This window comes from Nomia melanderi, chromosome 2 (assembly GCF_051020985.1).
Source record: "Nomia melanderi isolate GNS246 chromosome 2, iyNomMela1, whole genome shotgun sequence".
Classification (NCBI taxonomy): Eukaryota; Metazoa; Arthropoda; class Insecta; order Hymenoptera; family Halictidae; genus Nomia; species Nomia melanderi.
In genome coordinates this window covers 11659601-11672896 of record NC_135000.1, presented here as the reverse complement: position 1 = coordinate 11672896, position 13296 = coordinate 11659601, and the positions used below count along the sequence as shown (strand labels likewise).

The 13296-nt window shown below is 32.3% G+C and overlaps 1 protein-coding gene across 3 annotated transcripts in view; it reads right to left on the bottom strand.

Moving 5' to 3' along the window:
- Invadolysin (leishmanolysin-like peptidase, invadolysin) overlaps positions 1 to 13296 on the bottom strand; it is a 379264-nt gene that overhangs the window by 2784 nt on the left and 363184 nt on the right. For all 3 annotated transcript variants that reach the window (XM_076364967.1, XM_076364966.1, XM_076364965.1), the window contains 7 exons: positions 12775 to 12978; positions 8852 to 9077; positions 7602 to 7795; positions 6778 to 6910; positions 2540 to 2699; positions 484 to 650; positions 272 to 391 (listed from right to left, as the gene is read on the bottom strand). In XM_076364967.1, coding sequence (XP_076221082.1) covers positions 272 to 391; positions 484 to 650; positions 2540 to 2699; positions 6778 to 6910; positions 7602 to 7795; positions 8852 to 9077; positions 12775 to 12978 — 1204 coding nt within the window. The remainder of the gene's footprint in view (positions 1 to 271; positions 392 to 483; positions 651 to 2539; positions 2700 to 6777; positions 6911 to 7601; positions 7796 to 8851; positions 9078 to 12774; positions 12979 to 13296) is intronic.

The window sequence follows — 13296 nt, the reverse complement described above, 5'->3', positions numbered from 1 at the left end:
TGGAAGAGAGTGTTAGAGTCTGTTGCGAGCGATCTGCTGAACTACATTCTTGTTATTAATCATTTAGTTTAATAAAATATTTTCTATATTTTGTTAAACATGTGAGTTCGTGTAATCCTCCACATAGTCACATCCTACATATATATTTCTTCGTAAGAATCTAAATTGGGATGATTCGAGTTTTATAGAAATTCAATGTAAAAGCTATTAAAAAATGAAAATAAACAGTTATTCTAATAAAAATACAATCGCGTAACTGAGTCATTCTCACCTGACATATATCTCGACATGGAGGACAAATTAAAGCACCTTTGTGGAGCCATCCATTTTGTAATATTCTAATTACTATTTCTTGGCCTGCATGGTAGCAGGTGTAAGTATAGTTTGCTACCTATAAGATAAAAGAAGTATGATTTCATATATCATGTTCAATGTTCATTTACGTAACGATATCTTTCATTCGAATAATAACGGCAAACTGACCATAATGTGTAATCTGCCGGCTTCACATTTATATTGATAACAGCCAGATCCCCAATGTCGCCATTGCCGAGCTTGTTCACATGTTTTTTCTTCCCACATCTGATTGGTGTGATCGAAGCATCTTGAATGTGGACCGTACTTCTCCAAAGCAAAATTCTTGTCTGGATCTAAACAGAAGTTTTATTCGTGAATGATATCTTATCTTTTATTTGTGAATACTGTTTTGAAAATAAGTTTAATGTTTTCGCATTATAATACATAATACCCAATGAATTCAATTTCAGTTCATCCCATTAAAAAGTTTACCAAAAACGTGCCTCTACACAATAAGCATTAATTTGCTAGACGCCATATTAAAGCAATCACAATCAAATAAGGATAATCGATAATAATAATATGCTACATAGATTGCTGCTACGTGGAAAAAGTACGTTCTCAGTATTTCAAAGAGCATATGTACATAAGTGAGCACTACTGTACTCGTAATCGAGTCGCTGGATATATTCGAGAACTCGCACTCCCCTACTGAGAACTCGAGTCCTTGACGCTTGAACAACGGCTACAGTTTTCAAAGCTCATGAATCAAAACTTATTTTTACAACACTATAAGGATTTATAAGCTTATCTGCCCGATGTTGGCGGGCAATTTAATGTAGATCGTATTCGTGTACCCTGTGTTGTTCACGAAAATGTCGATCACATTCTCCTAAAAGACGGAATGTACAATAATTTACAAGAAAACTATTCACTTTTGACCTTTGGTTCTTTTCAGACTATTTGCCTCCGCGGCGAATACAATACGATGGCACAATAGAAAACTGTAACCCTTTTTTTCAAAGGCGAATAGAATTTTGCGGTAGCCTCTTTACCTCAAACTCCATTAAACCGAGGATGTAGAATCCGCTACGATAACGAAGTGTTAACATTTCGTTCTACCTTGTACAGTATACAGTGCGTTACTCGCGTGAGCCAAGTCGGCCTGTGGCTTCAAAGTGAAGAGTGTCTGTTACTGGCCAAGTCGCGAACTGAGGTGGAGCGTGCAGCTGAGTCTCCTTGCCCCTCTTCACTTTTGAGCCACTGGCGGGCTTGGCTAACGTGAATACCGTGTAGTAGGTATATATACATATGTAAAAGAAAAAAATAGTTTTCAAATTCAGTACAGGGGAATCTACCAGAATTATCTCCTGCTTATTTTAACATAAACTATGTATTATACAAGGCTCGTAATTTCTGTGCCACAGGCCGGATTGGCTCACGTCAGTAACGCACTGTTCACGCATTTTTTTGTAAAAATGTCTGGAAAAGAGTTTCTGTTTGTATTAGCCGCAATGGCTTAATCGTTCCACAACATATCAGACTGAGGTATGATAGTAAAGTAATTGTGTTAATTCAGTAGAATGTGTTAGAACGTACTACAAATGCAACTGCATACACATTGATTTCAATTATTACTAACTATTAATAATCTATTAATTAATTGCTGACCAATCCGCTGCATGCTGTCCGCTATTCGCAAAAGTATTTACACTGTCGGCGAACATATTTTTGGAAACTGTTTGCGTACTATTATTAAACAGCAGTACAGACTTGGCATTCGAACTTATCTTGTCTCTCGACTGAACTTCATCTTTTAATATTCCATCGATATCTCAAATTATTTCGCTATAAGGCGATATCATAGGAAATTGGACATCTTACTTGATTTATTTTATCATTCTTTATAATAATTCAAGATATACTAGAAATACCTTTAACACGCTCACGCCGATGCTGTAATTCAGTTTTTTCCCATCTAGCGGCGAAATTCTTAAATATTAAAATTATCAATAAGTAAATTAATTTTTAACTGTATATGGAAACTTCTTCTGTTTACCAAACCAGTTAACTAACTACACGTGTGATGGTACCCGCCATCTGATGTGACATCAAAATGTGAACTATCAATGGTACCCGTCGTCTAATATGATATCGATGTATGAGCCACCGGTGGTATGCGCCGGTATGAACGTGTTAAATATTTAAAAAGTAGTCATTACCGATTAGATATAGTACTTACGTGGATTATTCTCTTCGTAGAGACAATGAGAATCTCTGACTACTTTATTCAGAGCTCTCCATGTGAATTCTTGTATATACGGACAATAATCTGCTAAAGCTACCGAACCACCATAGTATTGCACTTCTGAGCTCGGTACATAAGGAATTGAATCAAAATTCTGTAAACCAAAAGTTAGTTGTTAAATTTTCTATATACGTTAATTTATTCTAAGAATAGGATGATTTCGGTTGAAAAATAAAATAAAGCGCCTTAAATCCTACTTTAAGTTTGAAAACCTCCACACGTGGTACATGTATGTACATGTTTGGTATAGAACGATCGGACTACGTCACAAGTGTACATTTTAGAAGATAGAAGAACTTGCATTGTAAATAGATAGAAGCATTGACATCCCTCAGTCACACAATTATCTCTGAGAACGTGTAAGCTCTAATTCTGCCGCCAATTTTCAGAAGTAAGTTATTTCAATTTTGAATTTGCGTGACACTTTTTTTCGAATGAATTATTTTAATAACATCAATAAAAATGTCACGACCATCCATATTTTTAAGTGCAAGTCATTCTACGCCAAACAGCACAGAATTTGTCATATGGTCACAGATTTTCTTCAAACTTGCATTTACATTCTGTTACATTGTGTTACAGTGTATAAACTATTGAGATTTTGTAAACACATAGGGTATAATATATCACTAAAAATTCACTTTTTGAATTCTCATCTGGTATTTTTTCCGAAAATTTGGATGTCGTCAGTTTTGAACACGAAAAACGACTTCATCAAAGTGTACAGGGTAAGAAAAAGGGTAAATTGAATGTATTTAAATATGCTTGTCGATTATTGGTGGACACTAAAATGAGATGCACCGCAAACAAAGTATTCTAGAAAACTGAAAAGTCTCACTGCTTGCATAGTGTACGTACTGCAGCATCCGAATATACAGTGTGTCTGGTTTAAAAATGTTTTCTTCTGGAAAAGCACGCAAGACACGAAAAAATATTTAAAACAAAAATCACTTAAAATAAATTATATTAAATGTTACATTACAGGCTATTATATTTTTTACTTTAGGGTAACCTTGAAACTTCCTGCGAAGGTTACATGAAAATTTTTAAGCAGAATCTTATATTCTCTAAGCCATATTTTTGTAATTGACATTTAGACATTTTAAAAACAATACACATTTTGATTTTTTGTATAAATCGTTTTGAAGATATAAGTAAGGAAAGTTTCCGTGCTGTCGGCATTAGCTTATCTGATGTTATCCGCTGTTGATGTTAGACAATCTTTCTGCGGTATACACCAAATAATGATAATGTCGTCAACATTGTTACGTACGGAGAATGACTTTCGTACGACTCTTCGGTCTCTGGCAGGAAGCGATCTATGGATAATCCATTAATTCTTCACCTAAACAGTAGCGTCCTTTGAAATAGAGCAACTGGATCGCAACTGTAACAGTGCGTCATACGGCTACTCTCATCCGTATTTTGGGATATAGAAACTCCTTTTACCCATTTTACCCCGTAAAAACAATTTTTACTCTTATCGGTTCAAACTAAGAAAGACTCCTGTGCTGTTACGTCGGTCCGCGCCAGTTAGAAATCGGTCAAGTCGATTCCAATAAGATCGAGTTAAAGTTCTTTTCGAATCTAGTTAACCTTATAGAATCTGCGAGTCCGGTAAAGTTTCTATTTGGCAATTCTTTTCGACCGTCCTCAGACTCCGCATTGCCAGTGCGTCAACACTGAGCAACTCAGGTAATAATTTTATAATCATTTAAACTCGTCGCAACACTAAACATTTTTGTAACCACAATTATTCAGAATATAATTGAGTTACATGAGAAAACATTGTGACTCTCTAAGACCCTTAATTATCGTCCTAAATCCTAATTTAGCGATCGAACGTTCCCATACATATACAATCTTACCACTCGGATTGTATGAAATAATTACAACTACATAGTATTACGAGGCCTACGACTTCTCGATTTCGCGTCAGGTTCGTTTGTACTTTATCCGACCTCCCAGCAGCTCTCCAATCTCGCATTGGGTTCGTTCGCGAAGTTTCACCCCCTACAGCTCCCTGATGTCGCATCAAGTTCGTCTGCGCGTGAATCCATTCCTAGTGGCTCCCCAATTTCGCATCGGGTTCGTCCACGCACCTTACTAACAAACTTCCATATTACCAGGGTATAAACCCTCCACCAGGTCTCTCGCGCTGCTCGCGGCGCTGGCTCGTAACAACATATTTTTAGTGCGTATATCGCAACAATGGTTTATACGAATATAATACATTTAAGTGTTTTGAAAACGTCTAAAGAACAGATACAAGACTGTGGAATAAAAAATATATGGTTCCATTAAACTATCTCAACTTAACCTTCATAGGACGTTTTAAAGTTAGTATAAGATGAAACACACGCCATCGCCATACTTGTCCCTTATACCTTTCAATTTTTGTGTGAAATATTTTTTTATACAGTGCGTACTTCATCAGAAAATTCAACATTTTCATTTAAATCGAGAACACTGTATATGATTGTATGAATTATTAAATATTAAATTGTGCGTTACTAAAGAAACCTCATATAATGGAAAAAGATGAATTGTATGTATGAATTCAATATAAAAAGTATTATTATGAAATAATATATTAAACCTTGTGTAACAAAAAGAATGAAAATTTTGGTAACCAGTCCCGCGAGACAGTCAATATATACAGTCTCACTGGTTTTTCTACATCACGTCATTTGGACGAGGTAAAATTATATTCTATCTCTTTCACAATCAGTATAAATGGTCGAACTCATTTTACAGTGTAGAAAATATTTTGCAGTTAAAGAGTTGAGGCATGGAATTACTTCTATCTTGTTTTTTCATCACTCAGAATATTAAAGTATTGAAGGTACGTGCAGTTATTTACTGACAAAAGTATTCGCTTATTAATATGTATAATATATTTTATTAAATAAAATAAATATCATTATTAAATTAAATAATATCATTTTTTAATTGAATCTAATTCTAATTAAAAATATATAAATCAATATTTACGATAATACAAATTATACGTGGTAACTCAAACCTTAACATTCCTTAAACGTGTAAAATATATTGTATCTACATATAAGTACTTATGTAGGTGGTCGGATACTTTTGTGAAAAACTGTACATCATTACGTGTAAACAGATGTAAATATCTTATAATGATAAAGTAATGATAATGATAATGATAATGATAATGATAACGATAATGATAATGATAACGATAACGATAACGATAACGATAACGATAAAGATAAAGATAAAGATAAAGATAAAGATAAAGATAAAGATAAAGATAACGACAACGACGACAACGACAACGACAACGACAACGACAACGACAACGACAACGATAACGATAACGATAACGATAACGATAACGATAACGATAACGATAACGATAACGATAATGACAATGACAATGACAATGACAATGACAATGTCAACGACAACGATGACGATAACAATAACAATAACAATAATGATAACGATAACAATAAAAACAGCAATAACCACAATAATATAATTATTTTCAAAATCTTAGCTGCTGAATGTTCAATTCTGTATAGTAGATATTTTAAGGGATAATTCCATAAGCCAAAATAAAGCAATAGTTAAAAGTAACGTAATTGTCATTTATGTTTAGTTTCCAAGTTATTAAATATTAACGCGTTCACGCCGGCGCTGCAATGTGTTTCTCGCCATCGGGCCATCTCGCCATTAAGAGCATCCGATGTGACCTCCAAGTGTGAGCCACCAATGGCACGCGTCGCCCGATGGGACGTCCAGGGGTGATCCATCAGTGGTACGCGCCGGCGTGAATGTGTTAAACATTTTTTTAAATTATGACGATTCAGTAATAGTAACGCACATAATGCAATTCAGCACGAACGTGGGGAATAATGTAGTTAGCAAAAAACAGTAACGCAATGCTATTTACAAATTTTAATCGTTAATAATTTGAAAAGAATCAAAAACTACTACTCGTTACTCGTAATCTTTATCTTAATTTATCATGTAAAGTCTCTTCTTCAAATATCTACTATGTAAATGTAGTCAATACCTCGTATATGATTTCTCAGCATTGGTCACATAGACTAACAAATGAATGCTACTTTAAGTTAGATTTATGTTTAAATTTATATACGCCATATTTGCATGCTAAAGAGCTAAATAAAAATTCGTACCTGATATTTCTTAGGCAATGGTTGTAGATGCTTAATTAAATTGCAGAGTGCAACTGAACTACGATCATCAGTACACTCTGTTTGCAATGGATCTTGCTTCACTTTATTACAAAACGGATGAATAGATTTCCCCCTGAAAATTAAGAAAGATTCTTTAAAATACTTACAGACATATTTAGTATGAAATGCTAACAATTTGTATCATTTTCATCAAATCGTTACCGCATAAGAATTATAAATGACAGAATCAAATTTGAACATGTAATTCATGGAAAACTGATTATTCCTTATCTGTTTTATGGTTGCTTTAGTATTAACCAATCTAATTATGAGGCAGTTAAGTGGTATGAGGGAGGTGTTTATAAATTTTACCTTTAAGATAATAAAATTCCTAAAAACACCTTGACTGCCACGAGAATTTCTAGCCTTTTGTATAGTAATACTTATTCTTTCATACCAAAGGTAAATGGTATTAAAAATAATGATTAATGATTTGGTAAAACAGTACTTATATTACACTATTATCTAACTACTTAAGTTACTAAATATACGACATCAATTTTTTTACTATAATTATTCTCAAGCAATTTCGAAGCTCTAGTCATCGGTCAATTACTGTGGCAGTCAACATGTTAAGGACAGCTATATAGATTCCACTTCAATGTCTAAGTTTCATCGTCAACAGTCTGTTAAAGGTGGAATTTCGAAAACATATAATAAATTTTTCTTCAGATCATATACACAAAGTAAATTTGAAACATCTACTCATTTGTAATCTAGATTTCAGTTAATAAATAACACAACGTCAGGGTAGCAGTACTTACGATAAACGAGAAGATTTAGAGGATATCCATTCTTTGCAGGATTTCATTGCAAAATTACAACCAAGGTTTTTACCCCATCCCAATTCTTGAGCCATGGAATAGTTTGCACTGTACCATCCAGTATCTTCCATGAGGGCGAGTGTTATTCTTGAATACACCGGATTTTGTGTATGTGTTCCTGTCATTGCTTCGTTCTATGTGAAAAATAGTAATAATTATTAGAGATTTACCACTATAATGAATAAGTTACTTAAATAGATAAATGTATAAATATTTATATTAAATACAGATATTTTTAATTATTACACACGATGTACGAAAACATGAGAATAATTTTCATATAAACATAAATAAAGTAATTGCTTATTATTTGACGAGTTGGCGTATCGTTCCGAAAATAGTAACAACCAAAAACTGACTACTAGGTAGTATGTAGTAAATAACTGTTCATTCTAAAGTGTCTTTTTCCAAAATTCTTCTGAATTTGTTTTATAATATTTTATAATATAGTTTTCCTGTACGCGTGGAAATCATACATACATAGTATGTTGAACATTTTTAAGGAAAAAGGCATACAATATTAATAAACATAAAAACAGAAAAGTTTAAATCAACATTAGACTTCAAATTTATTTATGAAAGATAGACTTGAATTATGCAATTGCACTCGATTTTTATAAAAACAGACAATATTTTTGAATGTTTGACTTAGATATTACGTTTCCGATTGATTAACAAAATTGTTTTTTCAAATTTAAAAACCAATTTTTATGTTGTTAATTTTCCCATGAAGATTGCATGTTTTTAAATTGAAAAAGGTAATCGTATTTCTTGAAACTTTACGTGTGAAATGAACTCTATTCCAGAATAAGTTCTTTAAAATGAAATTCATAATGAAGATCCATTTAATAAAACATGAAGCTCCATTTAATTTCCATTCTAACCATTTCCTTCGTATCTGCTATAACTTTAAAAATAAACGGAAAAATATGTATAGTAATATCTATTGCTATTCAGGGAGTTTCTTCACCCTGATCTTTCTCTGAGATTTTTTACATGCTTGCAAAGTTTAAAGAAAATTCCGAATTTTTAGTTTACCGGAATTCCCTTGTAAATTAAAACAAAATATACTTTAATAGTTTAATTGAATGACGTCTTCAGGCACAAATCGCACATGACGGCAGAATTAAACAAATTGATAATTTTTTCCTTCCATTGTAAATGTTTTCTTTCAGAAATTATAAACTTACTTCAAATACTCGTTTTTCCCAATGTGTTAACGCTGTGCCATCTTCGCCTTGATCTTCTAATTCTGCACCTTCTAGTTCTGGACAATTAAAGTGAGCTTGCACCTCAGCTCGAACTTTGGGTGTAACTATCATTTGAATAGACCTTTCCACATATCCACCATGCACATGCCAGTACGGTCTAACCACCGTTTTAATAGTGCTTGTGCTCCATTGATGTGTTTGCAACCTGTCAATATTGAATATGAGATGTTATCAATACAATTTCAGTCAATTACATTTGTTCCTTTATTAATGCAAGAGTAGCTTTTATAAAAGACATAGAATTTAAAAAATCTGAATAAATGTTTAAACAGATAGTTACTCAACATTTTAAAATCAGTTAATTTAAATCATTATTTAAGCATTAATTAAAACGCTTAATTAATTATCACGTTATCAAAGAACTGAACTCAGATCTCTGACAATAACGAAAAGAACGCAACAACAATAGCATTCAGCATACAATGGTATTGTGTTAGACTTTGTCGATTCGCAGATTGAATGAACAACAGGTTGAAATATGTATGGTAGTTCAGCGATCATTTAGAATAAGGTTATTTTGCAGCGTCTTAGTTAGGTCTCCTGTTACGATTATAAGAGCGTTCTACGTATGTTTCTATTCGAAGCAAAAACGTACACAATCAACGCAAGGTTATTCAAATGAGAGATAAAGTAAAATCCCGTATTATGTCGATGGCAACCGATTGTATGAGTCTTCTAACATCATCTTTTCAGAAAATCGGAAAGGAGCATGCAGGAATGGCCTAGTGAAGGATAACGAACCAGATAATGTTGAACTGCTGAATAAACGAGGATGTGGAATAAAGAACGATAAAAAGAAATAAAGCGTAGAACAAAGAACGCCATGGAATATCGTCAGTCATCGTTGATTTCTGCAAAAATTCAAAAGAGAAAAATACTTTGCATTTTATACTGTTTTCTTTACATCATTTTTGTTCTATTAGTAGCGTTAATAAAGATACATTTATCATATAGATAAAAAACTAAAATCGATAGAATATTTTATTATGCTTCGTTCGATAGTCCTTAAGCAAGAAAATCGACTTCATTTTATATAACAGAAATTAAAAAGACACAAATACACAGTCACATGTTCCGGAGATTAGAAAGAAGAAGATATAAAGAAGCAGACCAGATTTTTGCCACACTACTAGTTAAAATGCAACGAAGGATGCGAGGAAGAGGAATTGTGAAAAGGGAGAAACACATTCACCTGCCAACGCCGAAATAGAATTCGTTACGGTCCGCCGAACCAAATAAAACCAAAGACATGAGGAGTCTTCCAATTTTAAAGGCAGATGTGCCAATACTCAAGTGAAGTTTGGGAGAACATATCTGAGAAGACATCTATCTGCCAGTAAAACGACGACGGTCAAAGTATTTACGTTACTGTCGTTTATTAAATTGCTGAATAAACCCAACTCATTTTTATAAATAATCACATTTATAATAAACAATCAAAACGATAATAAACAAACAAACTAAGTAGAAAGTTGAAATCAGTTTATAAACTACCAAAATTGGATATAAACTACTTCCTAATAAAAATACACATTGATTTTAATGAAAATTTCATGGAACATACTTTTCAAAAAAATATTTCATACAAATTTTTTTATTGATCATTTCAAAGAAATTAAAACAAACATAAAAGAATCATTTAAGTAAATACCATTTTGAACATTTTTCTTGTTTATATAATTTCTCTTGCTAAATGTTAATCAATTTTCACGCTAATTCAAATGAATGTTAAATAATTCCGTAGTGATTATCTCTCATTGTATTTGTTTCTATGTGAACCGAACAGTGAGTCCTCGGTGCGATCACGATAATAATAGGCCAAATCAACGGAGGACATAAATCACCGATTCGATTATTATCGTCACCGAAGATGTTCTCACGCGTCCCTACGACCTTTTACAGTGACGATTTGTAGAACTTGAGATTGTATTTATTAGTGTGTGAAGTAGTTGATTGTGTAGTATGAGTTGCGACTGTCGATTGACGACTGAGAATGTCTGCTGAAGACTAAGAGTGCTACCAGAACTAAGTTGTGAGTGAGAAAATTGAAAATCTCAATGATGAGTTCATCTCAATGACTACTGAAGAATTGAGGGCATTGAGATGCCGTTCCGGAAGTTGTACCGCGAAACACTCATGCAATTTTCATCAAAATCAAATTGCACGGATTCGTTCAAACAAGAGAATATGAAAAAAATTCACGATAAAATATTTTCATTCTCAGCTTATTGTTAGCTTTCAAGAAAATCGAGTTTGAAAAATTTCTTTATCCCTACGCTTTTAATAACAAAATTACGGTTCGTCGAGCTTCATACAATACTATATGTACTATATATACAAGGTGTAAAACAATTATTGAGCACAAATGATACAACTCACAACTGAGTGAAAAAAACTCTAGTGAACATGGGTTCAAAACTGAATAGTTTCTGAGATAAAGATAATTTTATTAGAACTGATTATTTTTAAATTATTTAAAAATTTATCAAATAACAATAAGATATTTGAATATTTTACATATGGTAATATAAGTTGACCTCGTTAAAAATCATAGGCCACGCATTCCAGTTTTTTAAAAATTAACCAGTACGCAATGTGTTGAGAAACAATGATTACAAAAAATAAACAAATGCATTAACCCGATTGTTCACCTTAAGAAAAAATTAGTTATCCTCAGCTGCTAATTTCCAAAAATCAGTTTAATATTCTGATTCCACATTGCGAAATGTATTAATTGATTAATTTTCTATACTCAAAAACATTCTAAATAATTACATATATGACATATACACATTATGACAAAGATGCTTGATATCGTTAACAATATTTCAACATGTACTTCATCTCTTCAAGCATGATATCGGTACAAAGTAAGTACTGACTCTGATACTGTTTCTAACGTTTACCTCTTTTTTTATTACATAATTATCATTTTCTTCGACTTTCGGAGACTAAATATAGTTAAAAAAATATAGACAAATTTTAACTGTTCACAAACTATGGTACCATTTATAATGGAGAAAACAGAATTTGAAAAAATTAAAAGATATTGAGAATCAGGGGTTGTTTTTGAAGGTTTACTGTTTATTATTGGCTATTTATTAGCTGCACAGAGGAATTCTAATTATAAAACAAACTAGAACTTTTAATTCTTCGCAATAAAATTTATCTTGTATACATGAAGTTTGAAAATTAAAATTTTGTAAGGAAAAATTAAATAGCATTAGACACGGTATGTTCTTATGTGGTTTGATATGGTTTACTATGTAAGTGTAGTTAAACATGCAAATGTATGCAATTTTTCATCAGTATTCTACAGTTTATTTTCGATTCTTTAGAAAAAAGTACAAAGAGATATGTACCTTCTGATTGTCATTTCCAAAGTTATTTTTATTTTAAATATCTCTTACAGTATAAATATCTGATCACACGATGTGGTGCATTTTACATTGATCATACAGGAAGGCTTAAAGTAAACAAAATTTCAAAGTTTTATTAATAAATAGAATCAAGGTATAACTGTCGCTATCGTCACCTTAATTATTTAAATTATTGTACTAATTTTATTTTATCATTTTAACTTTTTAATGCAAAGAAAGTCACACAATTGTTACGATAAATATTTACAAATCCTTTTCATTGAGATCTCATTTTTCATTTTATAATGGGTAAGGAAAAGTGAATTTTGAAAGTCTTGTTTATTGTAAGTATTAAATAAAGCGATTTCTTTTTATCAAAAGGCAACGACAATGATTAAGGAAATTTAAAAAATATATTTACTTATACATTATAAGTAATGCCAGTTAGGAAATTATAATTACTGGCATAAAAGGTCTACTTACGTTTCATTTAATGATGGTTTACCAGTATCTGCCCGTCTAGCAGTTCTGGGTTCACCCTTCTCATCCCGGTAAAAGGCATATAGGCTTACAGAGAATCCTAAGGCGTGCAGTATTTCGTGTTTTACGGTGCTTAATAACCTTTCCAGTTCTTGTGGCTTCGTGCTGATACTTCCTGGACACAGATTTGCGTGACCAGCTATCGGCCTAAAAGTATTCGATCCTTATTCAGTTTATGTAGAAACTAATTCAAGATGAAAATTCTCATGACAAAGAAGAATATATATTTATAACAATCGAGTAAATGATTGATATTTTATGATATATTTAACAAATAATAAATACTCTGTTACTTTTTATAAAGCAATGCATCGGATATAGCTCAATATTTCATACTCAGAGATCGTAAGTTTCATTTTTTATGAGTATCCTACTGCGACTTTGATAATACATTCGCGTGCAAAATTAAGGAATCAGTAAATCTTCGGTGAAAAGTTGTTCAAATTCAAGCTGTTGTAATTTCGC